General features: G+C 39.5%; 1 protein-coding gene across 3 annotated transcripts; it reads right to left on the bottom strand.

The window, feature by feature from the left end:
- Positions 1 to 673: 673 nt before the first annotated feature.
- tmem184ba (transmembrane protein 184ba) lies at positions 674 to 27999 on the bottom strand. 3 transcript variants are annotated; one of them, XM_057826979.1, is made up of 10 exons: positions 27678 to 27999; positions 27556 to 27605; positions 18787 to 19014; positions 16404 to 16569; positions 8630 to 8720; positions 8332 to 8499; positions 5427 to 5596; positions 5059 to 5253; positions 4874 to 4900; positions 674 to 1190 (listed from the first exon to the last, which is right to left on the bottom strand). In XM_057826979.1, exons 3-10 carry the CDS (start codon positions 19012 to 19014, stop codon positions 967 to 969), a joined length of 1269 nt encoding a protein of 422 aa, XP_057682962.1. In that variant the 5' UTR covers positions 27556 to 27605; positions 27678 to 27999; the 3' UTR covers positions 674 to 966. The 3 variants fall into 3 exon arrangements, with proteins under 3 accessions (XP_057682962.1, XP_057682960.1, XP_057682961.1); XM_057826977.1 differs by lacking the exons at positions 27556 to 27605; positions 27678 to 27999 and adding an exon at positions 21842 to 21945; XM_057826978.1 differs by lacking the exons at positions 4874 to 4900; positions 27556 to 27605; positions 27678 to 27999 and adding an exon at positions 21842 to 21944.

Here is a 27999-nt window from a genome sequence, read left to right as displayed (position 1 = left end):
ATGACAAAATCCATTTTGCCACATGGCAAAAAAATGCCACATGGCAGAATCAATTTTGCCACATGGCAAAAAAAATGCCACATGGCAAAATCCATTTTGCCACCAAAATGCCACATGGCAAAATCAATTTTGCCACACGGCAAAAAAATGCCACATGGCAAAATCCATTTTGCGACATGACAAAAAAATGCCACATGGCAAATACCACTTTTGGTTCTCGGGCCTGCTTGAAAAATGACCAAACTTTAAAGACACATTTGATTTTTATTGAAATTCAACCCTAAAAAACACTTCAAATTGTTGCTAAGGTCACAAGCAGAAGCCGATGAGCTGTGTGATCAAAATAAACGAAGTCTACTTCCTTTTGGAGCTTCTCTCGTGATTGAGGACACGGCGACGTCACGGAGGGGGCGGGTCCGGCGGTTTCAGTTCTTAGGAAAAGTGGGCGGGGCAACAGTGCTTCATGTGGGTGCAGCAAACCGCCTGCATGTACCCACGCAAAGGCGGAGTTTGACCGAGCAACGATTGGAACATTGTTCCGCCTAGTTCTTCATGGACTTCTTCACAAAGAGGTGAACCTTTGCTTGTCAATGACTGATCGATTTTCCTTCAAAATGAACTTTCTGAATCGAAAATGATAGCCAGGTGACGCAATGAAACTACAAGTTCAAAATTTGGTGGTACCTACAATTTATTCCAAACTGAAAAACTTTTTTAAAAAATTCCTTTAACGGTTCTCGTGAAAGGTAGCAAAAAGCCCAAATGTGGTCAGAACGAAATACAGGCAAAATAAAATTGAGCTGTACTATGAACAAAAAAAAAAAAAAATTCTATCAAAGTCAGATAAATCTTGAGTAAAAATGATTAATCCTTAAACAAATGCAAAATAAAAGCATGTGTTGTAAAGCAAACTAGCTTATAGTGCTTTTTCCATACTTACAAAAGAACACTAGCACGTTTGTCAGGCTAAAAATCTTCATCAGAGCTCAAAAGGAGTGTCTTCTCAGCGTCCTGGCCGACGACGCTGAAGGAGCGCGAAGCGGGCGGCGGCACGCCCTGCTCTAACGTGGACTGCTGGGTGTAGTGCTGGTAAGCCGGGGAGAAGTTGTGGATGGCGTCCTGGACCATGTCGCCAGGGTTCATGGTCTCTTTCAGGCTGCTAGAGATGCTCTTCATCGGGGCGGGGTGGCCTGCGTTACATATAGAAAATAATTGGGTTTTCTTTAGAGTGCGTGATCAGATAAAATTGAGAATTTCCCAACAAGAAGAAGGAGAAAATATGGACGATAGGAAAGGGAATAATCTGGGAAACAATGACATTAGGTCACGGTACTACTATTGTCACTAGAATTGTCTGCTATTATTGGGTAGCCAATCTTTTAAGAACTACAAGTCTTTATATCCGTGGTGGTTCCCTTTAACACTAGAAAACCCAGCAGAGGCCGACTTGGCCTTTCCCAAGACAAACACTCCTAATATTCCCTCACAGTGGCCGATTTGGCCTCTCCTCCGTGACTCTTGTGATAGTTTGTGTCAGTTCAAGTCAAGCTACATTTATTTAATTACATTTATTTATGAAGGTTGAAACTTTTTATACATTTTTTAATTCACTTCTCCTATACTCCACACATAACGACAGAAACAATGGCCTAAATGTGTACATTGTTTTGAAGAGGAAAAAAAAGCGTTTTAGAACTGCAATTTGAGTGTAAAGCAGGATTGTGTCTATAGTTTAGAAGGACTAAATCAGGAACATGGAGTATGGATTGTGGTCATTGTCTCTGAACTTAATGTATGTCTAGTGGTTGCATTTCCAGATGAACGGCTGTCGTCTGTCCGACAACAACTTGCCAATTCAAAAGCACTTGGGTCATTTTTGCCACCTCTGGGTTTTCCGGGGGAGAGGCCATACCGGCCATTGTTTGGGACTAGTAGGAGTACCAGAATTCTGTGGGACTTCTAGTGTTAAGGGACCCGGAGGAACCCTGGTACATGACTGTCAATGGCATGGACGTACAATGGTGTCCATGGTATGGACGTGCATGGCTATCAATGGCATCGACTTACTTGGGCGCCAGTTGAATGTTAAAGCAACACTAGGTAGCATTTCAGTTTTGGTCAACTTTAGCGACGCCGGTGGACAAAAGCGGTAGTGTTTTGCCTTAAAGTGCATATGACACTAGTAAGCATGTTCACTCGATATTTTAAGATCCTGAATGAAATGGACGGCTTGTATATGTGTGGAAGCAAATGATATACAGTGGGGCAAATAAGTATTTAGTCAACCACTAACTGTGCAAGTTTTCCCACTTGAAAATATTAGAGAGGCCTGTAATTGTCAACATGGGTAAACCTCAACCATGAGAGACAGAATGTGGGAAAGAAAAACAGAAAATCACATTGTTTGATTTTTAAAGAATTTATTTGCAAATCACGGTGGAAAACAAGTATTTGGTCATTACCAAAAGTTTCTCTCAATACTTTGTTATGTACCCTTTGTTGGCAATAACGGAGGCCAAATGTTTTCTGTAACTCTTCACAAGCTTTTCACACACTGTTGCTGGTATTTTGGCCCATTCCTCCATGCATATCTCCTCGAGAGCAGTGATGTTTTGGGGCTGTCGTTGGGCAACACGGACTTTCAACTCCCTCCTCACATCGTGGCGTCAAAATGATAACAAGAACGGTGAGCAAAAATCCCAGAACCACACGGGGCTACCTAGTGAATGACCTACAGAGAGCTGGGACCACAGTAACAAAGGCTACTATCAATAACACAATGCCCCGCCAGGGACTCAAATCCTGTACTGCCAGACGTGTCCCCCTGCTGAAGAAAGTACATGTCCAGGCCCGTCTGCGGTTCGCTGGAGAGCATTTGGATGATCCAGAAGAGGACTGGGAGAATGTGTTATGGTCAGATGAAACCAAAATAGAACTTTTTGGTAGAAACACAGGTTCTCGTGTTTGGAGGAGAAAGAATACTGAATTACATCTGAAGAATATCATACCTACTGTGAAGCATGGGGGTGGAAACATCATGTTTTGGGGCTGCTTTTCTGCAAAGGGACCAGGGCGACTGATCTGTTTAAAGGAAAGAATGAATGGGGCTATGTATCGAGAGATTTTGAGTGAAAATCTCCTTCCATCAGCAAGGACATTGTAGATGAGACGCGGCTGGGTCTTTCAGCATGACAATGATCCCAAACACACAGCCAGGGCAACAAAGGAGTGGCTTCGTAAGAAGCATTTCAAGGTCCTGGCGTGGCCTTGCCAGTCTCCAGATATCAACCCCATAGAAAATCTGTGGAGGGAGTTGAAAATCCCTGTTGCCCAACGACAGCCCCAAAACATCACTGCTCTAGAGGAGATCTACATGGAGGAATGGGCCAAAATACCAGCAACAGTGTGTGAAAAGCTTGTGAAGAGTTACAGAAAACGTTTGGCCTCCGTTATTGCCAACAAAGGGTACATAACAAAGCATTGGGATGAACTTTTGGTATTGACCAAATGCTTATTTTCCACCATGATTTGCAAATAAATTATTTAAAAATCAAACAATGTGATTTTCTGTTTTTTTTCCCACATTCTGTCTCTCATGGTTGAGGTTGACCCATGTTGACAATTACAGGCCTCTCTAATATTTTCAAGTGGGAGAATTTGCACAATTAGTGGTTGACTAAATACTTATTTGCCCCACTGTATTTATTCAACTTTTTGAATCCCGCGCCATGAAAATGAGTGACTTCCAGCGAGAATCTAGGACTGAGGAAGATGGCAGATGTGACGTCAGCGAATGAGATAATCTTTACTATACAGCCATACTACTGTATGCAGAAGGATTGCAGATTAAACTGATTTTGCAGATTACAGGTAGTCCCCGGGTTACGAACGAGTTCCGTTCCTACGCTGGCGACGTAACCTGAATTTCGCCTTGGCTTCTATGACCGAGTAGGAGACTCGACATGGATATAGGACAGCTGCCCTCTCGTTTGGCCCACATAAGGCTGTAAATTGTTTCAGCAAATATATGTTTGTGTATGCATTTGTAATAAAGTATAGAGCTACAGTTTGTGGAGTTATGTTTGAGCGATTTGCTATGAAAATTGTAAATACGTTAGCATTCGTAGCATTTAAGCAAGCAGAAGCTAGCAGATGTTTGTTAGGCAAATTAGGCGAATTTAATCTGCTAAATTTACATTTTGATCAGACAATATGACGTTTGAACACCAATTGTTTTGTGTCAGGTGCTATATTGTTAAAATGAGTGTAGTTTTGAACATAAGTATACATATGTGTGCTACAGCTTTGTCAAAATTGTCAAACGTGAAAGAAAAAGCTTCAAAAAGAACAATTACCTTGTTTGCTGTCTGTCAAGCTGAACAACTTCCCGTTTAGTGAGGACAAAACACGTCAAGTTAATTAAGTTAAAATCACGATACTGTGTGGTACCATAAGGTATTGTTTATGTAGCTTTAAACTAAAGACAATGGCGGACCAGACTCCAGGCAACGTAAAGTTGAAATCGCTTAAATCGAGTCCGTCGTAACCCGGGGACTACCTGTAATTCGTTTTTTTACAGGTAGCCCAATGTGCTGCAGGCTTTTGTTGCTATACCAGGGAGGGCGTAAACAAAAGAGGAGGCGTGAGAGCTAGGCTACATGCTAGCCTGAACCGAGCGGCTCTTCCAAGTCTCTTCCTCGCCTTTCTAACACAAAATAAATTCGCACAAAACTACCCTGACACATGTCACACACAGCGGCGGGAGTGATTGCAGTCACCGATCAGCCAACCTCTGGTACGGTACAAATCTAAACAGCAGTTATGAAGAAAAACAGAAGAAAAGCAGAGTAGAAACAGTCCAAGTGTTACCTACCAAACTCTCCATATGTAGGAAGAGGCCCTTCAAGTTGCAGCAGAGAAAGAGAAAAGTGAAGGTTGGTGTGAAAACAAGTCAGAAAAACAAGACGTTTACAACGTGAAGAAGAAAAGACAAAGTGGGAGAAGTAATGGAAGTCAGTCATTGTAAAAGTTTGATTAGAAACAAACGCTTCTTCTCACCTAGCGTTCTTAAACTTTTGTCCATGTAGACTGTGTACGTAAAAGCCAGACGCAATCCCAGCGCTGCGAAAAACATCTCGATGCAAATGATAAAGTTCTGGTAACCGGCGGCGACGGTCCCTTCGCCGACAGACACCTCCATGGAGTTAATCTGGGGGATGAAGCCGCACTTCTCCATGATGGCCAGCAACATGCCTGAATAGAAATCAAAACACACACGCAAGATGTTTTACGGCACTTTCACATTAGACCAAGAGGACCCGGAAAAGTTTCAGCATTCCCGCCAGAGGTTCACCTCGGGGGGACCGTTTATACTCATAGCACCCGGGCCCAGTTCACATTTGTTCCGCCACTGTATTTGGACTCACCTTGCCAAAAGGAGAGGAAGATAACAGACTTGACCATGAAGAACTTGAGCACGGGTCTGTAAGGGCTGAGCAGGCTGCGGGTGGCGAAGTAAAATAAGAAGAGGGCGTAGAGAGACAAGCTCACGGAGATGTTGTAGATGATGGTGATGTAAAGGTAACCGCTGGCAACGCTGTGGAGTAGCAAGAAGACACAGAGTAACGTTACTCCTATATGTTGCGTTGAGATTATCATCTCACTTGGGCTAAGAAGAAAACGTTTGTGTTTATCACTTTAACAGAACACGTCAGGGTTAGAGCAGGGCGGTAAACCGAAAATTTACCGTTACCGAAATTCTTCACGATGACCGACGTAATTTTGACCATGTCGGTAAATTCAGTAATTTAATAAAACGAGTAAATAGTCTTTTCATCCCGCTTTGACTCTGTGTTGTTCGGCTATGTTCATTCCACTTTAAGAAAGCAGTCAGAGTGCTTACGTATGGAGTCACCTGGTTTTCAGGAAGCCAAACAAACAGAAGCCCGGTAGGCTAACGCTAGCGGCTAACGCTACAGCAAACGCGATGGAGTCTGGCTTAAGGGAGATTCGCCAAACTTTCACCCGACATTAAGTATACTCTTGGCGGGTTCCAGACGGGTTTTCATCGCTGTCCTCCCTGGTTCTCACGATTTCAGGAGAGGATGCTTTCAGTGCTTTCTTCTGTTAGCCAAGCCACAGGCTAACGCTAGCGCCTAACGCTACAAATGAACGTGATGGAGTCAGATAGCGGCTCTAAACTTGTCGAAACGGCTGAAATTAATGAGTGGACTGGGCACGGACTTCATCTAGCAATCATTATGTTGCGTTATTTGGTATCTCTGTGTGATTTCTCGGAAAGCTTTCATGACGGTAAAGCACTCAGCATAAAGTATAATCCAACAGTGAAGCCTATATATAATATGACAGTTTAATGGCCACAGCTATTTTTCTGTATGTGTTTGCTGTATTCTGCCATCATAAAATCTTAAATGTTTCATTGGCTTCAGAGCAATACAGCTTTAATCTGGTTGTGTCTGTGTGGGGGGTGCATGTATTAAAAAATGTTCTGGAAAAAAAAAACCTGAAACCTTGACGTAAACACTAGTGTTGAATAATTATGTCACAGCAGCCATTACCAATAAGTTGTCTGAAGTGTACTGTTAAAGCTGCAAGTCATTTGTGTTACAATGACATGTTTGCACAGTCGTCATATTGATTTTTATAATGTTGTACATAGACCATGTGATATGCTGCTAGCATAACTTTTTTTTAGGATGGCAGAGGAAAGCAGTGAATCACATTATGTGCATTTCAAAAAGGATGTATGGAGCAAATTTATGGCTTTGCTTCTATTTTTATTTTTTTTGTAAAATAGTTAACCATGACTATTGTTTTCTACTTTTTTTCTTCTTCTTTACTTAATAACTAAGTAATGTCCTCTTGGTGAGCAAATAACTGCTAGCTAAACAGCTAACTGGTACTCATGACCAAAAACATTGTTCAAGTATGTGTTTAAAAAAAACAAAACAAAAAAAAAGACTGTTACTATGATTATGTCAATATAATATTGTAAACACAAAAACAATCTAAGCAATTTTTTCTTTAAATAGGTTTGTCCTCTTAATCAACAGTAACAGCTAGCTCAGTTGTTGCTACTTTTTTCCCTTCTTCTTTACATTATGACTAAGTAATGTTCTCTTGGTGAGCAAGTAACAGCTAGCTAAACATTTAACTGGTATTCCTGACCAAAAAATATTGTTCAAATATGTGTATATATTTATATATTTTTAAGTTGTTACTTTGATTATGTCAAATATTGTAATCACAAAAACAGTAATCTGTAAGATATTTCTTTTCTTTAAATAGGTTTGTCCTCTTAACAATAACAGCTAGCTCAACAACTAGCTCAGTTGTTGCTATTTTTTTCTTCTTCTTTACTATATAACTAAGTAATATCCTCTTAGTGAGCAAGTAACAGCTAGCCAAACAGCTATGTGGTACTCCCGACATAAAATATTGTTCAAATATTGTATACACAAAAAAACAAACAAAAAATCCTTACTTTGATTATGTCAAATATTGTAAACACAAAAACAGTAATCTGTAAGCTATTTTTTAAAAAGAGGTTTGTCCGCTTAATCAATAGTCACAGCTAGCTAAACAGCTAGCTCAGTTGTTGCTATTTTTTTTTCTTTTGCTTTACATTATAACTAAGTAAGGTCCTCTAGGTGAGCAAGTAACAGCTAGCTAAACAGCTAACTGGTACTCCTGACACAAAAAATATTCAAATATGTGTAAAAACAAAACAAAACAAAAAAAACACTTTTACTGTGATTATGTCAAATATTGTTAACACAAAAACAATATTTTGTAAAGCTATTTTTTTTCTTTAAATATATTTGTCCTCTTAATCAAGAGTAACAGCTAACTAAACAGCTCGCTCAGTGGTTCTTAACCTTGCTAAAGGTACGGAACCCCACGAGTTTCACGTGCAAAGCAATTTTAAAAATCAAAATTCAAAACCGATATAGCTAAGTTAACAAGCTAATATCTACCATAAGCAAAATTCCTGTTCAAATTCCCTATCAGCCTGTTTTGCAAACAGCTCAAAACTTTATGTTTCATGTTTTTATTTTACGGATATACTGTAGATGCCCGAAACATTCGCCGAACCGCTAGGGTTCAAACCGAGAACCGCTCCTGAGAAAAATTGAGTAGATTTTTAACAGTACCACTGTTACAATGCCATACACCTTTAAATGAAATAAAAACGTTACCAATAATCTGCAATCTTAGCTAACCAACCTATTGATAATTTATCACCTATTATTGAAGAGTATCTAGGAGAAAGGCTTATTTTTCCTGATGCCTGTTTCTGAAGACACTTACTTGAAGTCTCCATCTTTGTATTTGCCATACACCTGCAGGATCACAGTCACGGCGGCCATGAGCGGCTTGACCACGCAAAACTGCAGCGTGGCCTGCTTGCAGAAGCGCAGGAAACCGATGGAGTACGCCTTTCCCTTTAAGCAGCAGGTGCCGAACATGCAGCTGGATCTGCCGATCGATTATCCGTTAGAATAGTGTTTATTGCCTGACACTGACGGTGCGAGACGTTCAAAATTAGACGTCCAGCGCCGTCAATGGTACTCAAACGTAAGCATTCGACAAATGCTTGTAAACTTACTCGATGGGTTTCCCTCGTATCTCTGCCATGATGGCGCTCTCTCCTCCAAGGTATTCGTAACATAAACTTAGGAAGTTGTAGATCACAAACGCTGGGGACAAACAAAGGCAAAAACACCATTTATTGTGAGTTGAAATAAAAAAAATAGAGCAAGAAAATGAATCGTACAATTTCAATTTGGTGAAAAATGCCGTGTCGTCCTTGTAGTTTTTTATTTATTCTGGGTTCAGGTTTTTTGGATTAGAACAGGAGTAAACGTGCATGTGTGCTTTTTCAGAAAAACAGTCCCTATTTTTGGTCAAGCAAACAGGAAATACGAAATATGCCCAAATCAAAAGAGCACTGTTTGTTGAATAAGGCTCCATAAGGTGGAGGTTGTTTTCTTCTGGAGCCATAAAAGCCCCCGTTGAGGGGCGTTCAAGTGTTCCGATGGCCAAGACTGGGACACTTTGAACACTAGCACAGCGGGTGCACTTAGGATTTATTGAACCGCGACCTCTTGGATAAGTCTTAAAGCTAAATGTTAATTGCCCTCCCTCTTTGGGGCAGCAAAAATGCATTACTGAAACATCAAGGCTTTGAAGTAACTATGTTTTATGTTATATGTATATTTGATTTTGTAAATAAAGAATAAAAACTCGAGGGGACCAAAAACAGCATTGCCATGTACATTATACTAATAACAATAAAATGGAGAGAGCAAATGGCTCCTGTGGGAAGTGATTTTAGTCTCCAGTGTGCTTTCTCAGCATGTGGACGATGACAAACAAAGCGGCTCATAAACACCCCCGCGGTAGGTAATCCTCTTTTCCTGACTCCCCACTCGGACCTTCCTCCTTTGTGTGTCGCGCAATTATGTCAGGCTGACGATTGTGCAATCGGTTCGATGCCGACTTGTGAAAATGGTACGTGTCCTGTAAGCGCGGAGCGTTTCGCCACAGAGCTCAGCGGCACGGCTGCCAACAATTTCTATTACATCACCGCTCGGAGTTGTTCTCCCTCCATCAGTTTTCTGCCTGAAATCACTCTGGGATGTTCTACATAGCTAATAAACAGAAAAACAAGCAATAAACGTCCAATCCGTTTGAACTGGGAGGGTGGCAGCGAATGAACATTGCTGCCACAACAACATGTTGATGATCCCAAAATGCAGTGTCAGCAACAAAATGAACTTACCAGACATATATGTGTGTATGTATACATATATATGTATATTATATATATTCACCCCCGTCCAGTAGGGTGCATCACCTTATACAGGTAGCCTCGGGTTACGAACGTGTTCCATTCCTACGCTGGCGACGTAACCTGAATTTCAGTTAAAGTCAAAATGAACCCTTTAAGTGCCCCTGATTACCCCCTAAATCTCAAAATAATTATTGAAAACTAGAAACTGTAATGTCTGGAGAAATTACTCTGGGGCTTTGCTGTGTGAGGATACAGATCTTAGCCTCGCCCATGTTGGTTTGGGGACATTTCGGGGGCAATATCAGGTCACTTCCTGTTTAGTTGGGAACATTTTGGGTACATTTGGGGGACGCATCTTATTGATATCTGTTCATTTCCTTTTGATTTGGGGACATTTGGGGGGCGCATCCTGGGCATATCAGGTCATTTGGGGACATTTGGGAGGCGTGTCCTGGTCATTTCAGGTCATTTGGGGACATTTGGGGGGCGTGTCGTTGTCATATCAGGTCACTTGGGGACATTTGGGGGGGCGTGTCCTGGTTATATCAGATCATTTGGAAACATTTGGGGGGCGTGTCCTGGTCATATCAGGTCATTTGGGGACTTTTGATGGCGTGTCCTGGTCATAGCAGGTCATTTCGGGACATTTGGGGGCGTGTCCTGGTCATTTCAGGTCATTTGGGGACATTTGGAGGCGTGTCCTTGTCATATCAGGTCGTTTGGGGGGCGTGTCCTACTCATATCAGGTCATTTGGGGTCATTTGGGGGGCGTGTCCTGGTCATATCAGGTCATTTGGGGTTTGGGGGGGGCGTGTCCAAGTCATATCAGGTCATTTGGGGTTTGGGGGGGCGTGTCCAAGTCATATTAGGTCAACTGGGGACATTTGGGGGGCATGTTCTGGTCATATTAGGTCATTTGGGGACTTTTGATGGCGTGTCCTGGTGATATAAGGTCATATCGGGACATTTGGCGGGCGTGTCCTTGTCATATCAGGTCATTTCGGGACATTTGGAGGGCGTGTCCTGGTCAAATCAGGTTATGTGGGGGGCGTGTCCTAGTCACATCAGGTCATTTGGGGACATTTGGGGGGCGTGTCCTGGTCATATCAGGTCACTTGGGGACATTTTGGGGGCGTGTCCTGGTCATATCAGGTCATTTGGGGGGCGTGTCCTAGTCATATCAGGTCATTTGGGGACATTTGGGGGGCGTGTCCTGGTCATTTGGGGACATTTGGGGGGCGTGTCCTAGTCATATCAGGTCATTTGGGGACATTTGGGGGGCGTGTCCTGGTCATATCAAGTCATTTGGGGACTTTTGGTGGCGTGTCCTGGTCATATCAGGTCATTTGGGGACATTTGGCGGACGTGTCCTTGTCATATCAGGTTATTTGGGGGTCGTGTACTATTGACATCTGTTCATTTCCTGTTAAATTGGGGACATTTGTTTTTTGCCATTAAAAATGAATGGGAAATTTGGACGTCCATAGCTGTCAATGGCATCCAAGTATATTGGCATCAAAAGATTCGACATACATGGCAATGGCATCAATGCAATGTAAATTCCATTGGAAGTGAATGGGGAATTTGAACATTGCATCCCAATAAAAATGAAGGGGAAAGTTTTTGGGTAACCATACATTTTTTCCAAATTCTGTATACAACTTTTATGCCCCTCACTGTCCCGGAATTGATGTCCAAATTATGTGATTTGGTCAAAAATTGCAGGACTAGATACATTTGAAAATTTGTTTTGTTTTTTTCAAAAATGGGTGAAAAATCAGCGTTTATGGGCGAACAAATGCGCTCTTCTTCGTGTGTACATGCGCTCTTACCCGCGTGCGGAAGTACTACCCGCTCTACGCTTCCTGCGCCAAAATAAAAGCATGAATCACAAAAGAAAAGTCAATATTAATCAAATACTCAATGACTGAAGACAAAATGGCGGACGAAAGTCCGGCGTCATAAAGGCGAAATAACAAGTCAGGTACGTCGTAATTCCGAATTTCCATTTTGCCTACTCAGGTATAGTTTTGGCTAAGCAAAGCAAATTACAGTCCCTAAGGTGCTAGTCACATGATCTGTTTGAAAAATAATTTGGACCAATCATGAAATACTTTCTTGGATTCTTGATCATTTCATTCATTTTTTTTTGCTTTGAAACTTTCATAGACAACATTTTACCGGCTAAGTCTTTATTTTAAATTCATATACAGGAAAGTCAATTACATGCAATGACATTTTTCAGCCGGCAAGGGTTTGGGGGCAACTCCACATTCTTCGTGTAAAATTGGACGTCTACTAACAATAAACTAATTGCTTGAGGGTTCATCTTGATCAGAGAAAGACAAAATTTGTACTCGGGATAAACTAACGATTAGTTGTCTCGTAGAATATCGAAGATTGATTTCCCGATCAATATATCGTGAGACCTCACACGTCACTGTGCATTCTTTGCCAGCAGAGCCGGTTGCCATGGCAACGGAGTAGCCATGCATACAATGAGAACTTTTGAGGGCAAGTAGGGTCGAGGGGAAACTCATTATCTTGTCGAAGCCCGTCCAGTCGCTGAGAACCATTTTGAGTATTGTTGCCATGCAACAGGCCCGTCCTTCTTACTCAGTAAAACACCAGGTCAGGACTCGTAGGTTGCATACAGTGTATCACGAAAGTGAGTACACACCTCGTAATTCTGCAGATATTTAAGTATATCTTTTCATGGGACAACACTGACAAAATGACACTTTGACACAATGAAAAGTAGTCTGTGTGCAGCTAATATAATAGAGTTCATTTATTTTCCCCTCAAAATAACTCAAAAAATATTGTCATTAATATCTAAACCCCTGGCAACAAAAGTGAGTACACCCCTTAGTAAAAGTTGTCAATATTAACATACGTACAACATGTCAACTGCCATTATTTTGTGTGGCCACCACTATTACCCAGAACTGCCTTTACTCTCCTGGGCATAGAGTTGACATCTTGTTGATTTATTGTTATAATAAACAAATACAGTACTTATGTACCGTATGTTGAATGTATATATCCATCTTGTGTTTTACCTTTCCATTCCAACAATAATTTACAGAAAAATATGGCATATTTTAGAGATGGTTTGAATTGCGATTAATTACGATTAATTAATTTTTAAGCTGTAATTAACTCGATTAAAAATTGGAATCGTTTGACAGCCCTAATTTTTACATTTAGGCACTCCTGCAATCGTCACACCTTTTCTGTTACAAACTGACCCCGGCCCACCATTGGAGAAGGGAAAAGTTATGTGGCCCTCACAGGAAAAAGTTTGGGGACCCCAGCCTTATGCTGTCAATGGCAGGCGATGAGGTAATACTTAGCAGTTTTGGATGAGGTACTTTTTTTTTTCTCTTAAGTACAGACACAGAGGCAAAAAAAAATTAAGTACAAAAGTACTTGCTTGAAAATTTACAAGTAAAAAGTCAAAGTATTTTCTTCCAATGCAAAAATGTGACATATATTTTTTATATTTTTAATATACAGTGGTATGAAAAAGTATCTGAACCTTTAAAGCCACCATCAAATGTAATCTGATCTGTCAAAATCACACAGATGAAAAAACAGTGTCTGCTTTAACTAAACCCACCCAAACATTCATAGATTTTCATTATCTAATGAGGATAGCATGCAAACAATGACAAAAGGGGGACAAATAAGTAAGTGAACCCTCAGCCTTAGAAGGCTTAACTCATTCACTCCCAGCCATTTTCACCGGTCCAACCGCCTTCACTCCCGGCCGTTTTACTGGATTTTGACTGATTTTGCAAGGCCCACAGAAAATTCTGTTTTATTGCTGTATAAACATGAAACCCAACAAAACAAAGATTAGACTCTCTTGTTTCAGCAGGAAAAAAAGTTAGTTCATATCTTTTCCATTCTTTAGAAATCAGCATTTTCGGAGTTGGACAATATCGGGATATCGGTTAAAAATTAATTATCAGGCGACTTTAATAATTAGTCTTCCTTTCTTCAGCTGCCTTGGCCCCGCGCTCTAAAAAATCTCCAAACAGAAGATGATGTCACATCCAGAGTGCGTGGCGGATTTTTGCTAGCATGCTAACCATAGGCTTTCTACTCTCTTGTTGCCGTGTGACCGAACTGTCATTCTGTCAACATGTGGACTTAACGTAGTTCTGGAAAGCTAGACATAATCATCAGTTCTGGTTGTGATGTCACAAGCAGAATTGTGAGTGCTGAATTGCTTCACTACATGTAAAATTACATAGTTTTTCAAACATTTTTCACAATTTCATAGCACTTTTAGAACAAAATTAGGGCTGTCAAACGATTACAATTTTTTAATTGAGTTAATTACAGCTTAAAAATTAATTAATCGCAATTCAAACCATCAATAAAATATGCCATGTTTTTCAGTAAATTATTGTTGGAATGAAATGACAAGACACAAGATGGATATATACATTCAACATACGGTACATAAGTACTGTATTTGTTTATTACAACAATAAATCAAGATGGCATTAACATTATTAACATTCTCTTAAAACGATCCATGGATAGAAAGACTTGTAGTTCTTAAAAGATAAATGTTAGTACAAGTTATAGAAATTCTATATTAAAACTAGGGCTGTCAAAATTATCGCGTTAATGGGTGGTAATTAATTTTTTTAATTAATCGCGATAAATATTTGACGCAATTAACACACATGCCCCGCTCAAACAGATTAAAATGACAGCACAGTGCAATTCCAACTTCTGGAGTTTTGTCGCCCTCTGCTGGCGTTTGGGTGCAACTGATTTTATGGGCTTAAACACCCATGAGCATTGTGTAATTATTGACATCAACAATGGCAGGCTACTAGTTTATTTTTTGATTGAAAATTTTACAAATTTTATTCAAACGAAAACATTAAGAGGGGTTTTAATACAAAATTTCTATAACTTGTAGTTCTTAAAAGATAAATGTTAGTACACGTCTTTCTATCAATGGATCGCTTTAACAGAATGTTAATAATGTTAATGCCATCTTGTTGATTTATTGTTATAATAAACAAATACAGTATGATGAATGTATATATCCATCTTGTGTCTCATCTTTCCATTCCAACAATAATTTACCGAAAAATATGGCATATTTTATAGATGGTTTGAATTAATTACGATTAATTAATTTTTAAGCTGTAATTAACTCGACTAAAAATTTTAATCGGTTGACAGCCCTAATTAAAACCCCTCTTAATGTTTTCGTTTTATAAAAATTTGTAAAATTTTCAATCAAAAAATAAACTAGTAGCTCGCAATCGTTGATGTCAATAATTACACCATGCTCACTCATGGTAATAACTAGAGGTGTGCAAAATTTCCGATTCTTAGATTATTCGCGATTCGGCCGTGGAAGATTCGAGAACGATTCACAAACATCAAAATTCCGATTATTGAAATATGTCAAGTAAAGCGGAAGTACAACAGACTCAGCGCGCCGCACGGTCTTCGGGACGCAACGAGGAACGGAGCGAGAGTAGCTAAACATCATGCTTCTCATTACCCGGCCCCTCGGGTAATGCCAATGCTCAACTCAAGGCTCGAGCTCAACTCATGCCACGAGATAAAAAAACACAACAACATACCTGACTGCTGCCGAAAAGCTGCTACAAAGTACATCCACATAATGTTACGGTAGATATCATTTATAAAGGACTAAATGCAATATAGATTCGGTAGCGTTAGCAGCACATCTACAAAAAGCTAGATACGGGCGTTAGTAAACGGCCGCCATCTTAAAGCAGTACACTTCCCTGCAAGGCTGTTGTAGCGAACCTTCCAAGCGAACCTAATTAACTTTTGATCTAAAATACTCCTAAATCGGTAAAATATTGACTTGAATCTATCTTTAAAATAGTTTTAAAACTTTCACATGTCGAAAGTAGACAAAAGGGAAATTATGGAATAACGGGAGCAATTTTAACAACTTTAACGGTTGATTCACAACATTAAATTAATTGAATGTAGTTTAAAGCTGCTGATACAGAATGGGGACTTTTTATTTACTGTTATTTTTTTTATATTTGTTTATTGCTATATGTTAACTTGATACTGAAATAGTAGTTTGGTTTAGCCTGAGAGTATTTTTGAACAATTTTGGAACTAATGTACACAACATTTAAAAAAGTTAAAAAAAAATTTTTAAAAATAAAAAGGAGGGGGGTGCATCAATAATCGTTTTACAATCGAATTGGAGCCTCTGAATCGTAATCGTAATCGAATCGTTAGGTGCCCAAAGATTCCCAGCTCTAGTAATTACCCATAAAATCAGTTAGACCCAAGCGCCAGCAGAGGGAGCCAAACACCAAAAAACAAGTAACAAGCCAACATTACATTGTACTGTCATTTTAGTCTGTTTGAGCGGGGCACGTGCGTTAATTGCGTCAAATATTTTAACGTGATTAATTTTAAAAAATCAATTACCGCCCGTTAACGCGATAATTTTGACAGCCCTAAATAAAATAGAACGTTATCTGTCATTGCAACAAGTACAATGTGCTCAAATTAAAGCGGGATATCTTTGCATCAAATTCAAGCATGCGCTTACCCTCGTAGCAGTCCCTGATAGTATCGAAGTACACGTAGTACTGGTCATTGGTGAAGAAGAGGAGGCTGAGCCAAGAGTCGATGGCGTAGATGGGAACGATGAAGAGGATCCGAACAATGTGGCGTTGCTCCCGAGGTGAGCTATAGAAACGCAGGTGCATGTATATCTGGGGAAAAAAATGTAGAAGGTATTGCGCAATCACATATCTTTGTCAGAAAGATGGTGCAGGGTTAATTGAAACTGTCATTTGAATTCACAGGCTTCAAAACACATGTTTGACAGACTTTTTTTTGTTGATAAATCCTATGTGCTTGTGCATGTATGTTTGTTCACGCTCGGTCTCACGTACACCTGCTGAGGGAAGTTGCCGAGCAACCCGCGCCTGTTGTCGGGCCCGAGCGGATGCGTGTTTACCTTTCCAGGGCACATAACAGTTAAGTGTGGAATACTCAGCATCTGAATTGCAAAAAACACACACTCCAGTCTCGATATGTGTAAAAACAGAGTTCATATTTGAAAATATTGGATGGAATTTTGTCTGGCACAATGTGTTGTTACTTTTCAGTTACTGTTCATTTGATTGGCTAATTAACTCTTGACGATGTTAACCCGTCCAATTATCCTTATACTGTGAATTTACATTAGTTCTCAATAGAGTTGTCAGACAATATCAGCCTATAAGAGCATTAAAAACAATATCGGAAAATATCAGTATCGGTTCTGCGCCAGTATTGAAGGGAAAAGGTACCGTTCTCGCACACTCCATATAATTGTTTGCATTAGTATAACACATTCATTTAACTATAGTTTAGGCAGACTTCACTCAGTGGCCTTGAACAAAGTAAATTGAATCACCTTATCGGCGCTCATGAGGGGGAAAAAGAAAAATGGTACCGTTTCTCGTAGGCACCGTCTAACTGTTTGCATTACTCGAACACACGTAATATAATCAATCAGGAAATAGTATCATTTCTCATATTCACTGCACTACTCTAACATACCTAATGTAAAATAAATAGCACACCATAGTTTAAAGAAACAGAATCTTATCACAGAAGCCCAAACGTGTGCGCCACGAGCAAGATTGACGCACCAACTCTGGCAATCAGAGCAATCAGATTGGGTCTTGGGCGCAGTTGGGTATTCCAACAGGACAATGACCCCAAACACACATCAAAAGTGGTAATGGAATGGCTAAATCAGGCTAGAATTAAGGTTTTCGAATGGCCTCCCCAAAACCCCATTGAGAACTTGTGGACAATGCTGAAGAAACAAGTCCATGTCAGAAAGCCATCAAATTTAACTGAACTGCACCAATTCTGTCAAGAGGAGTGGTCAAAGATTCAACCAGAAGCTTGTGGATGGCTACCAAAAGCGCCTAATTGAAGTGAAAATGGCCAAGGGACATGTTACCAAATATTAGCGCTGCTGTATGTATATTTTTCACCCAGCAGATTTGATCACTTTTTTCTGTTCACCCATAATAAAGTCATAAAAGAACCAAACTTCATGAATGTTTTTTGTGACAAAGAAGTATCTGTTCCAATCACTCTATCAGAGAAAAATCAGAGTTGTAGATATAACTGGAAACTCAAGAGAGCCATGACATTAAGTTCTTCACAAGTGTATGTAAACTTTTGACCACAACTGTATACCAATACAAAGTATTGCGACATATCACCATTTCGACATTTTGTCACACCGGCAAATCGTATCGGGGATTCCTGCCACTAAATACTAGCGCACTTGCTTATGACATCAACTAATAAATACAGTGATACCTCAGCTCACGAAGCTTAAGCTCACGAACTTTTCGCCTCAAGAACATTAAATTGCGAGCATATAGTCTCTGCTGACGAACTAGTTTTCGGCGGACGAACCAAACCACGCGGTCGAACAGCGCCGTGAGAAGCTGACGCACGCTCACGGCGTCCCAGTTCGTCCCCTCCCTTTCGTTGAGTGCGGACGTGGTTTGTGTTTGATAGACATTTTGGACCATATTGAGTGTACTTTTGCTATTATGGGACCGAAAAAGACCACACCACAGGCTAGTGTTAAGCCTAAGACGACATTAAAGAAAATAAGGTATATTTTTGTGTAGTTTTAAGGCTTATTTAGTAGAAAATTATGTTTTATGGGGACCTGGGAACGGATTATTCTCATTTTATGGTTTCTTATGGGAAATAAATGTTCGGAAGACGAACTTTTCGCCTTACACACACTCTCTGGAAACCAATTATGTTCGTGAGCTGAGGTATCACTGTACTGGCTTATAAACGTCCTAGCATCTATTTCTCTCAAATATGATGAGATAACTCCACTGCACATGGACATCATTTGGAAATCCTTGCTAATAAAGTTTGCTTTTCAGGTGCATATTTACCTGGTGACAAGTGAGGAGGAGCGCGGTCCAGACGAAGAAGCCAGACACAGCCTGGGCCGCCGGGGTCAGCAGGAATATGGGCTGGTCCTGAATAAGCAAGGGTTGTTGAGGGTTGAGGGAAATGTTCAACCCTCCCGTCGGCGGCGTCGAGGGCGGGCCTGACGCTTCGCCCGCAGGGGAGTCCAACCCCAGCCTTTCTAAGAGGGGCACATCTCGCCTCCACAACATCTGGAACAAAAAAAGTTGACGCATCAGCCTTTATATAATGCGCAGAGTAGCCAGAAATTTGACTCAAGTAAGAGTAGTGTAACTTCAAAATGATATTACTCAAGTAAACGTAGTCATGCAAAAAAAGGACTCACGTACAAGCGAAAAAGTATTTGGTGAAAACAATACTCAAGCAATGAGTAACATTGTGAGTAACTGCTTACGATGTTAAGACTTTTTTCTCGGCACAATGTTATCTATATGAACTGTAGGGCTGCAGCTATCGAATATTTTAGTAGTCGATTAATCGATAAACTAGTTAGTTCGAATAATCGAGTAATCGGATAGGGAACATAGAAAATTAAAATGAGCTGGGCCTCAAACGGTATTAAAAAAAAAAAAAAAAAAGAATGAGGATCTATGTACAACATAAGAACAATTCACTAACTTACTTAGCAAAAGTCCGCTATCTTAAATGCAATAAAATGCTATTTTTTTTCTAATGCTCCTAACAAATGGTTCAAACCATATTCCCACAATACATTGGCTAAATATACCTATAAACTAAATCACGAATGCATTAAAAAAATATTAGCTCAAACAAAAATTTTTTGCTTATGTTGGTCTTAACAGGGAGCAGCTGGATTCAGCCACGTGAAATGAGGCAGACTAGAGGGCAGTGTATCCACCCAAATTGATAAAACTAAATGCAAACACTTTCAAAACAAACCATTATTACAACGCCACTTTAACTAAACAAATACTCAAATCAGCAAAAATCAATTCGTTTCTTTTGCTTTTAACCAAGAATCGAGACTGTTTTACGTCCATATCTATAAAGAATTCGGGGATTTAAACATCCATCAGTGTCACTCAAAAACACCAAAATAACATGTGAAATGATATAATAATGTGTGAAAACATAAGTCGCTCCAGAGTATAAGTCGCACCCCCAGCCAAACTATGACAAAAACAGCGACTTATAGTCCGAAAAATACGGTATTTAAGTTAATCAATTAGCAGTAATTAAGTATGGCTTCTAAAACTACTATTAGAAGTACGTCAACTCAACGTGTTACCACCCACTTCTGATAATGTGATCCATATTTTAAAGTGCCTATGACATGAAAAAGCATGTTTGTTTCATAATACACGCGGAATTTTATGCTCCTGAATGATATGGACTGCTTGGATGTGTGTGGAAGCGATGGCTATATTTATTCAGTTTTTGTAATCCCGCGCCATGAAAATGAGTGACTTCCGGCTTCGGTCTTGCATTGAGGAGGAGGGCGCTGTGACGTGTACGGGTGAAGGCGTCCTCTTCAATAAACAGCGGTACTATTATGTATGAGGACTAAGGATTCAGCTGATTTTGCGGATGAATACGTTTATTTTTCGCATCACGCCAGCTAAACGGCTGCAGAAAAATCTTGCTTTATGAGGGAGAAGTGTGTGCGCTTTTTTGGAGTTTCAAAAGGTTCCCATTCACCGTGGATATTGGCCAAAACAAGCCTTACTACTGTGGGACCATTGGGCTTACAAGGAAGTGAGTAAACATCTTGTTTTGTATTATGTCAAATACGAATAGAGCGATTACAAAGTAAACACTAAAAACTTTCTTTAAATAAAGGACTACTTACGTTTGATCATTGATAGGCATATAAAAAGCTCTCCTCGTGCACATTAGCTGCACGTTAGCTGCACAACAACTGCAGCCGCCCTCCTCCGGGGAACGAACTGTAAATTGCTCTCTGCCGGGCGGTTTGCCGATCCGCAAAGACAATCGACAACCCAGTCGTCATGTCAAATAGTCCGGGCTAGTTATGTGTGATTTTCCGCTTCGAAGACTTTGAAACATCACTCGGTTCGGGTTAGCATGTCGGCTAGCTGTCACGCCTCTTGGTTTATTTACATTCTCCGAAGCCGGGGAAGGGAAATGACATATGTCCGATTTAGGTGTCATAAATATCGTTCGAGAGGTGCGACAGTAAAGGTGAAGTCGACAGTTTTGACCATTATGGAGTAATTTTGCCATGTCGTCCTGAATAAGTGCATTTTTATTATTTCATATTCCATTTAGCACAAGACTGTTATTTGTCGTGACCATGCCATTTATTTAGCAATTGGGGAAAATACTTGGATAGAAAGAATATCCTGTAAAAATATTGAAGAGACAGAAACAATGACATTTTGCAGTTCTCTTCGTCGCGTTTTCCTCGTTGTGAATAGTTCCCCCCTGGTCCTTCTCAAGCCATTTATTTAGCTATTGGGGAAAAACGCTTGGATAAAAAGAATATCCTGTAAAAATATTGGAGTAGAGACACTGAAACAATGACATTTTGCGGCTCTCTTCGTCGCGTTTTCCTCGTTCTGAATAATTCCCCCTCATTGGGCTGAATAGTAAAACCGATGAGCCCATTCACCCGCTGACGCTAGAGACCTATAATGGTAGGCGTGGCTAACCGGCAGATTAAAAGCTCGTCATCTGCGCTTTGCTAAATTGTTGTATATAGTCAAATCGTCTCAAAATATGATTCTAATTCACATAATAATGCTTTATAAGACTTTTTTTTCTCCTGTCGTATGCTCTTTAATGTTAATAAACCGCAGTAAACCTTTCCGTATGCTGCGATGACTATTTCTCATAAGTAACTATTAACATGTTTATGGATCGCTAATGTATCCTTATCGGCGTGATGTATTCGGTAAAGCTTTCAATTCAACGAGTGTCACGAGGACAAGAATGCGTTAGTCACACAGGGACAATGACACCTGTGTTTCAAAAAATTCCAAAAAGAAAAACGCTAACTTTCACACAAAAAAGTTTAAGCGCTGCTTGATAACATACCTCATTTACAAGTGATTTTTTGTTGGATGCTTCAGCTGTTAAAAGCATGTCCGAAGGCTGTAAGCCATGTGATGCAATATTATAAAGCCTTTCAACTCTAATGAAAGCGTGACACAACAAAGCAATATATGACATGGTTTCCTTCATGGAACTGCTAGTTCCTTGTATAACTTAAACAATAATACAGTCTAGGGCTGCAGCTATCGAATATTTTAGTAATCGAGTAATCGACTGAAAATTCTATCGATTAATCGAGTAATCGGATAAAACAAATATATTTTTAGAAAACAAGACATTTCATCTCATCTTGAACCATTTTAGGTCAATCAATGTCTTTATTTTCGATGTACGGTATATTGTTGAAAACAGCCAACAATTGCATCTCAGATGTACGGTAACTTAAAAAAATAAAAATAAAAAAAGACTAATTCACATCTTCCATTAAAAAAACCTTTAGATCTTATAAAAAAAATATATATATATATATATATATATATATATATATATATACCTAAAAATGCCGTTACGCTTGATAACATTTTTTCCCACGCGTTTCAATTGAATTTCTATTTGTGACAAGCCATTTTTAAGTTAGTCTAAACTGTAAGTCCTGATAGGATTTTGAGTTTTTTCAAAATAAATGTATGATACAGGCTGTATTGGAGCACATTAGGGACCAGTGCTACTTTGTGTTTTATCCAGCAATGACTACTGAGCTAAAATTGATAGTTAGCATTATTGAGTTTTTATTTTACACCCTCATCACTCCACATCGCTATGTTATGTTAAAGCCTGTATGTAAGACACGTTAGCCACGCATCAACAGTGGTCATAATTAATAGAAGCCTAGCCCTCCGCAGGGCTAACATTACGTGAGCTAGAGACAGTAACATTAATCTTATTTATTAGCGATCTACTGCTTTAAGATGGCGGCTGTTTACTCACGCTGCCCAGACGCGGCAGAGTCTGTCAATATGCATCTAGCTCAACATACATGTGATCTCTATGAGACTCATCAGACGCTACCTGCTACCAACGTAGCATCGTGCGGGCTAGTATTTAGCAACGTCGGCGTCGTTTGTAGCGGCTATCGACTGCAGTAAGTTTTTTTTTTTTTTTTTTTTTTGCTTCTTCCTCTACGCACGTGACATCAGCGCGTTGTCCCGCATTAAAAGTAGTCCGAGCAAAACGTGATGCTTAGAGCTGTCAAAACAAACAATTACTCGAGGTGAATAAAATTACTCGGATCAGTTTTTAAACTCGAGTTACTCGAGTATTCGTTTCAGCTCTAATACAGTCTAAAAGCTTGATTTTTTTCTTTTTTACAGCTTTACAATCATCTGTATAATGTGTTTAACATGACAAAAGGACTTCAAGAGATGACGCTTGCTGGTCGACTCACGGTTTGTTTGTTTTATTGACATTGACAGACAGTAATTTTGAAAGAAAGAAGGTCAAAAGTCGTTTTTTTCCCTCTTTGAATGGATGATTTGGCTGTAAACTGGATTGCTTTCGGTACATCCCTAATAATAATAATTTAATAGGGAAACAATTAGTGCTGCAACGATTCATCAATTAACTCGAGTATTCGATTAGAAAAAAATATTCGAATTACATTTTGTTGACTCGAGTATTCGTTTAATTAAAGTGGCGTTTCAATGGTTTATTTCGAAAGTGTTTGCATTTGGTTTTATTGATGAGGCTGGATACACTGTCCTCTGGTCTGCCTCTTTTCACAAGGCTGAATCCAACTGCTCCCGGTTAAGACCAACGTAAGTTAAGTTTATGTTTGAGCTAATGTTTTTTAATGCATTCGTAATTTAGTTTATAGGTATATTTAGCCGTTTTTTTGTGGGAATATGTGTCTGAACCATTTGTTTAGAGCATTGTAAAAAAAAAAACTTTAGCATTTTGTAGCATTTAAGCTAGCGGAGTTTTTCTTTGTAAGTTAGCCAATTGTTATTTTGTTTTACATAGAGCCTCATTTTAAAAAAAAAAACTTATACAGTTTGAGGCTCAGCTCAGGTATTTTAATTTTTCATGTTTCTTATCTGATTACTCGATTATTCGAACTAACTAGTCCATCGATTAATCGACTACTAAAATATTTGATAGCTGCAGCCCTAGAAACAATGCATTATTCTTTCATGCCACACTCAATGGTGGTGAAATACTTAATGGTGATGAAAAAGTATGTGAACCTTTTGGAATTTCTCACATTTCTGCATTAAATCACCATCAAATGTGATCTGATCTTTGTCAAAATCTCACAGATGAAAAAACTGTCTGCTTTCATTACAGCCACCCAAACATTTATAGAATTTCATATTTTAATGAGGATAGTATGCAAAAAATGACAGAAGGGGGAATATAAGTGAGTAAACCATTAAAATTTCATATTTTGTGCCCCCCCCCCCCTTTGGCAGCAATAACTTCAACCAGACACTTCCAATAGCTGCAGATCAGTTTGGCACATCGATCAGCACTAATCTTGGCCCGTTCTTCTCTCCAAAACTGCTGTAGTTCAGTCAGATTCCTGACATGAATCTCTGTCTTTAGGTCATGCCACAGCATTTCAATGATGTTCAAGTCTGGACTTTGACTTGGCCACTTGAGAACATGTAATTTGTTCTTCTGAAACCATTCTGAAGTTAATTTACTTCTGTGTTTTGGATCATTGTCTTGTTGCAGCGTTCATCCTCTTTTTAGCTTCAACTGTCTGACAGACAGCCTCAGGTTTTCTTGATTAACATTTGAATTCGTTCTTTCATTAATAATTACAAGTTGTCCAGGCCCTTAGGAAGCAAAACAGCCCCAAATCATGACGCTCCCTCCACCATGCTTCACGGTGGGGATGAGGTTTTGATGTTGATGAACTGTTCCATTTTTCCTCCAGACCTGACATTATGTGTTACTAGTAAACAATTCAACTTTGGTTTCATCAGGCCACAAAATAAGTGTCCAAGTGCCTTTTTGCAAACATTAAATGAGCAACAATTTTTTTTTTTTTAGACAGATGTGGCTTCCTCTGTGGAGTCCTCCCATGAACACCATTCTTGGCCATAGTTTTACATATAGTTGATGTGTTAAATTGGACTGTGCCAGTGATTTCCGTAAGTATTTAGCAGACACTCTAGTCTAGGGTCTTTTTTTTTTTTAACCTCTCCTAGTATTCTGCGCTGAACTCTTGGCGTCATCTTTGGTGGACGGCCACTCCTTGGGAGAAAAGCAACAGTGCCAAACTCTCTTCATTTGTAGACAACTTCTCTGACTGTCGATTGATGAACATCAGGACTTTTAGAGATGGTTTTGTATCCTTTCCCAGCTTTATACAAATCAAAAAACCTTGATCGTAGGTCTACAGACAGCTCTTTTGCCCGAGCCATGATGCACATCAGACAATGCTTCTCATCGAGACAATTCTTACCAGGTGTGTGTTTTATAGTGGGCAGGGCAGCTTTAAACCTCTCATCAGTGATTGAGCACAAAGCTGACTTAAAATGTTTGGTAAAAATTGGTTTCAATTGCCTCCTGAGGCAGAGGGTTCACTTATTTATTTTCCAATTCTGTCATTGTTTGCATGCTGTCCTCATTGAAATATGAAAACCTATAAATATTTGGGTGGTTTTAGTTGAAGCAGACACTGTTTTTACATCTGTGTGAGTTTGACAAAGATCAGATCAGATTTGATGGTGATTTTATGCAGAAATGTGAGAAATTTCAAAAGGTTTAGGTACTTTTTCCATACCACTGTAGTTTTTAACTGGCAATAAGCGAAGACCACCTTAAGACAGTGATTCATGCCAGACATCTCAAGAAAAAGAAGACTGAACTACAGCAGTTTTCTGGAGAAGAATGGGCCAAGATGAATCCTGATCGATTTCCCAGACTGATCTGCAGCTACAGGAAGCGACTAGTTGAATTTATTGTTGCCAAAAAATATTAATTCATTCATCTTCATTAAAATATGAATACCTATAAATAAAGATGTCCCGATCGATCGGGATCGGGTGCGATCACGTCATTTTCAAAGTATCGGAATCGGCAAAAAAATATCGGACATACCTTTTTATAATATATATATATATTTTTTTATTAAATCGTTTTCTAATCGTATTTAACGTTACAGACAAAATGTCTTACACTCGTAGTAGTTTTGGCTTAAAGAAGGGCTATCAAATTTATTGCGTTAACGGCGGAAATTAAATGTTTTAAATTAATCACGTTAAACAATTAACGCATGCGCTGCACGACCCACTCACGCAATGTCGCGTTCAATCTATAAAGGCGCCGATTTACCTGTATATAGAGCTAAAAGGCAGCATACAATGAGTAGAGAGAATTTTGACCGCCTTTGGAGCCTTTTTTTATTTGGCTAAAGCCTTGCAATCCCTCTCTCAGCAATTAAAAATATCGTGGGAGGCAATGTGGGGAAGAAAGGTAGTAGTTGATCATTTTAATACCCTATGTCCTTTCCCAACGCAGAGAAGATATATCAATTGGTGCCCCTACGCACAGTCATGGTTGCACTTCCCATCATGCATTTGGGCAGAACTGTTAGATGGCTGCTGTATCATTTACTGAAAGCTCAACAAATACACTAGATGGCAATATTTATTCACAATATACAAAGTCACATTTATCCTTTAAGAATTACAAGTCTTTCTATCCGTGGATCCCTCTCACAGAAAGAATGTTAATAATGTAAATGCCATCTTGAGGATTTCTTGTCATAATAAACAAACTCAGTACTTATGTACTGTATGTTGAATGTATATATTCAGAGTTTTTTTCTTAATGCATTGCCAAAATGTATATGATCGGGAAAAATTATCGGGAATGATTGGAATTGAATCGGAAGCAAAAAAAAGCAATCGGATCGGGAAATATCAGGATCGGCAGATACTCAAACTAAAACGATCGGATCGGGAGCAAAAAAACATGATCGGAACAACCCTACCTATAAATGTTTGGGTGGTTTTAGTTAAAGCAGACACTGTATTTTCATCTGTGTGATTTTGACAAAGATTTGATTACATTTGATGGTGATTTTATACAGAAATGTGAGAAATTCCAAAAGGTTCAGATACTTTTTCATACCACTGTATCATCACAAATGTTATAAAATATTTTATAAAGGTTGAAAAGTTACCTAGTGTTGCTTTCACCTGAAAATTCTGTATATAGAGACGTTTGTAAGTAGAGGTTCCACTGTATCACCATTTTGATATTTTGTCACACTCCTATCACAAATTGTATTATATCGTGAGGTTCCCACATCTACTCGTGTACAACAATGATTCCATTTAGACATCACATTTAGCAATCTAATAAAATACATGATGCGGCTCTATGGAGGACTGAGGTGTTTTTCTTGCTTGTGTGTATGCACATAGAGGTCATTTGTATTGATTTGTAAGGGATCAGCAGATGCGCACATAAAAGAGAAGTCAGCAGTCACTCATTGGTGACCGAGGAACAAGAGACATCTGCCTGTTTTTTTGTTTTGTTGTCTTTTTAAATAGGCAAATAAATCACCCACTCACAGGAATAATAATCCATGTGTGCCAGAAGGTCAGGGGTTTGCAGCAGATGGTGGGCTGAGTTTATAACCATCATCATGACAATCAATGTGTTCGCTAAACCCTTTATCATAACATGTTATTGACATTCTTAAATGTTGAAAGCGCTTTAAAAAACAGAACGAGTCTCACCTTTCCGAACAGTTCGTCGCGACTACGCAGATGACGTCGAGTTTTAAAACCTGGATTTAAGAAGTAAACATTCGAGAATTAGTGACATGTTGTATTTCACGTGTTTAGGAGGCTAGACTTACCCCCAAAAAAGTCGTCCAATGCCTCGCTGGGACAGAAATAGCTCGTAAACTGCCTTAATTCCAGCTCAGAGAAGCGCCGTCGCCCCCCCGAACATCCATGTTGAGTCCGTTAACGTTGCTCTTGCGTGTTCTCACCTACTGTTTCTCTTCATGGTAAACGAGTCCTTACTTTTACACCAGGGAAAGCCCGTCAAGTGTTTGTGGCAGCTCGACGGACAACTCTTGTCGTCATTTGCCCGGATTGGATTTGGATTTTGGAGCCCTCCCTTTCTCTGCCGAGACTTTGGGTCGACACGACAGGAGAATCGGACAAGTCCCGCCC

The sequence above is a fragment of the Corythoichthys intestinalis genome, chromosome 21 (assembly GCF_030265065.1).
Source record: "Corythoichthys intestinalis isolate RoL2023-P3 chromosome 21, ASM3026506v1, whole genome shotgun sequence".
Taxonomy (NCBI): Eukaryota; Metazoa; Chordata; class Actinopteri; order Syngnathiformes; family Syngnathidae; genus Corythoichthys; species Corythoichthys intestinalis.
The sequence above is the reverse complement of the archived record's forward strand: the minus strand, read 5'-3'. Positions and strand labels throughout refer to the sequence as shown.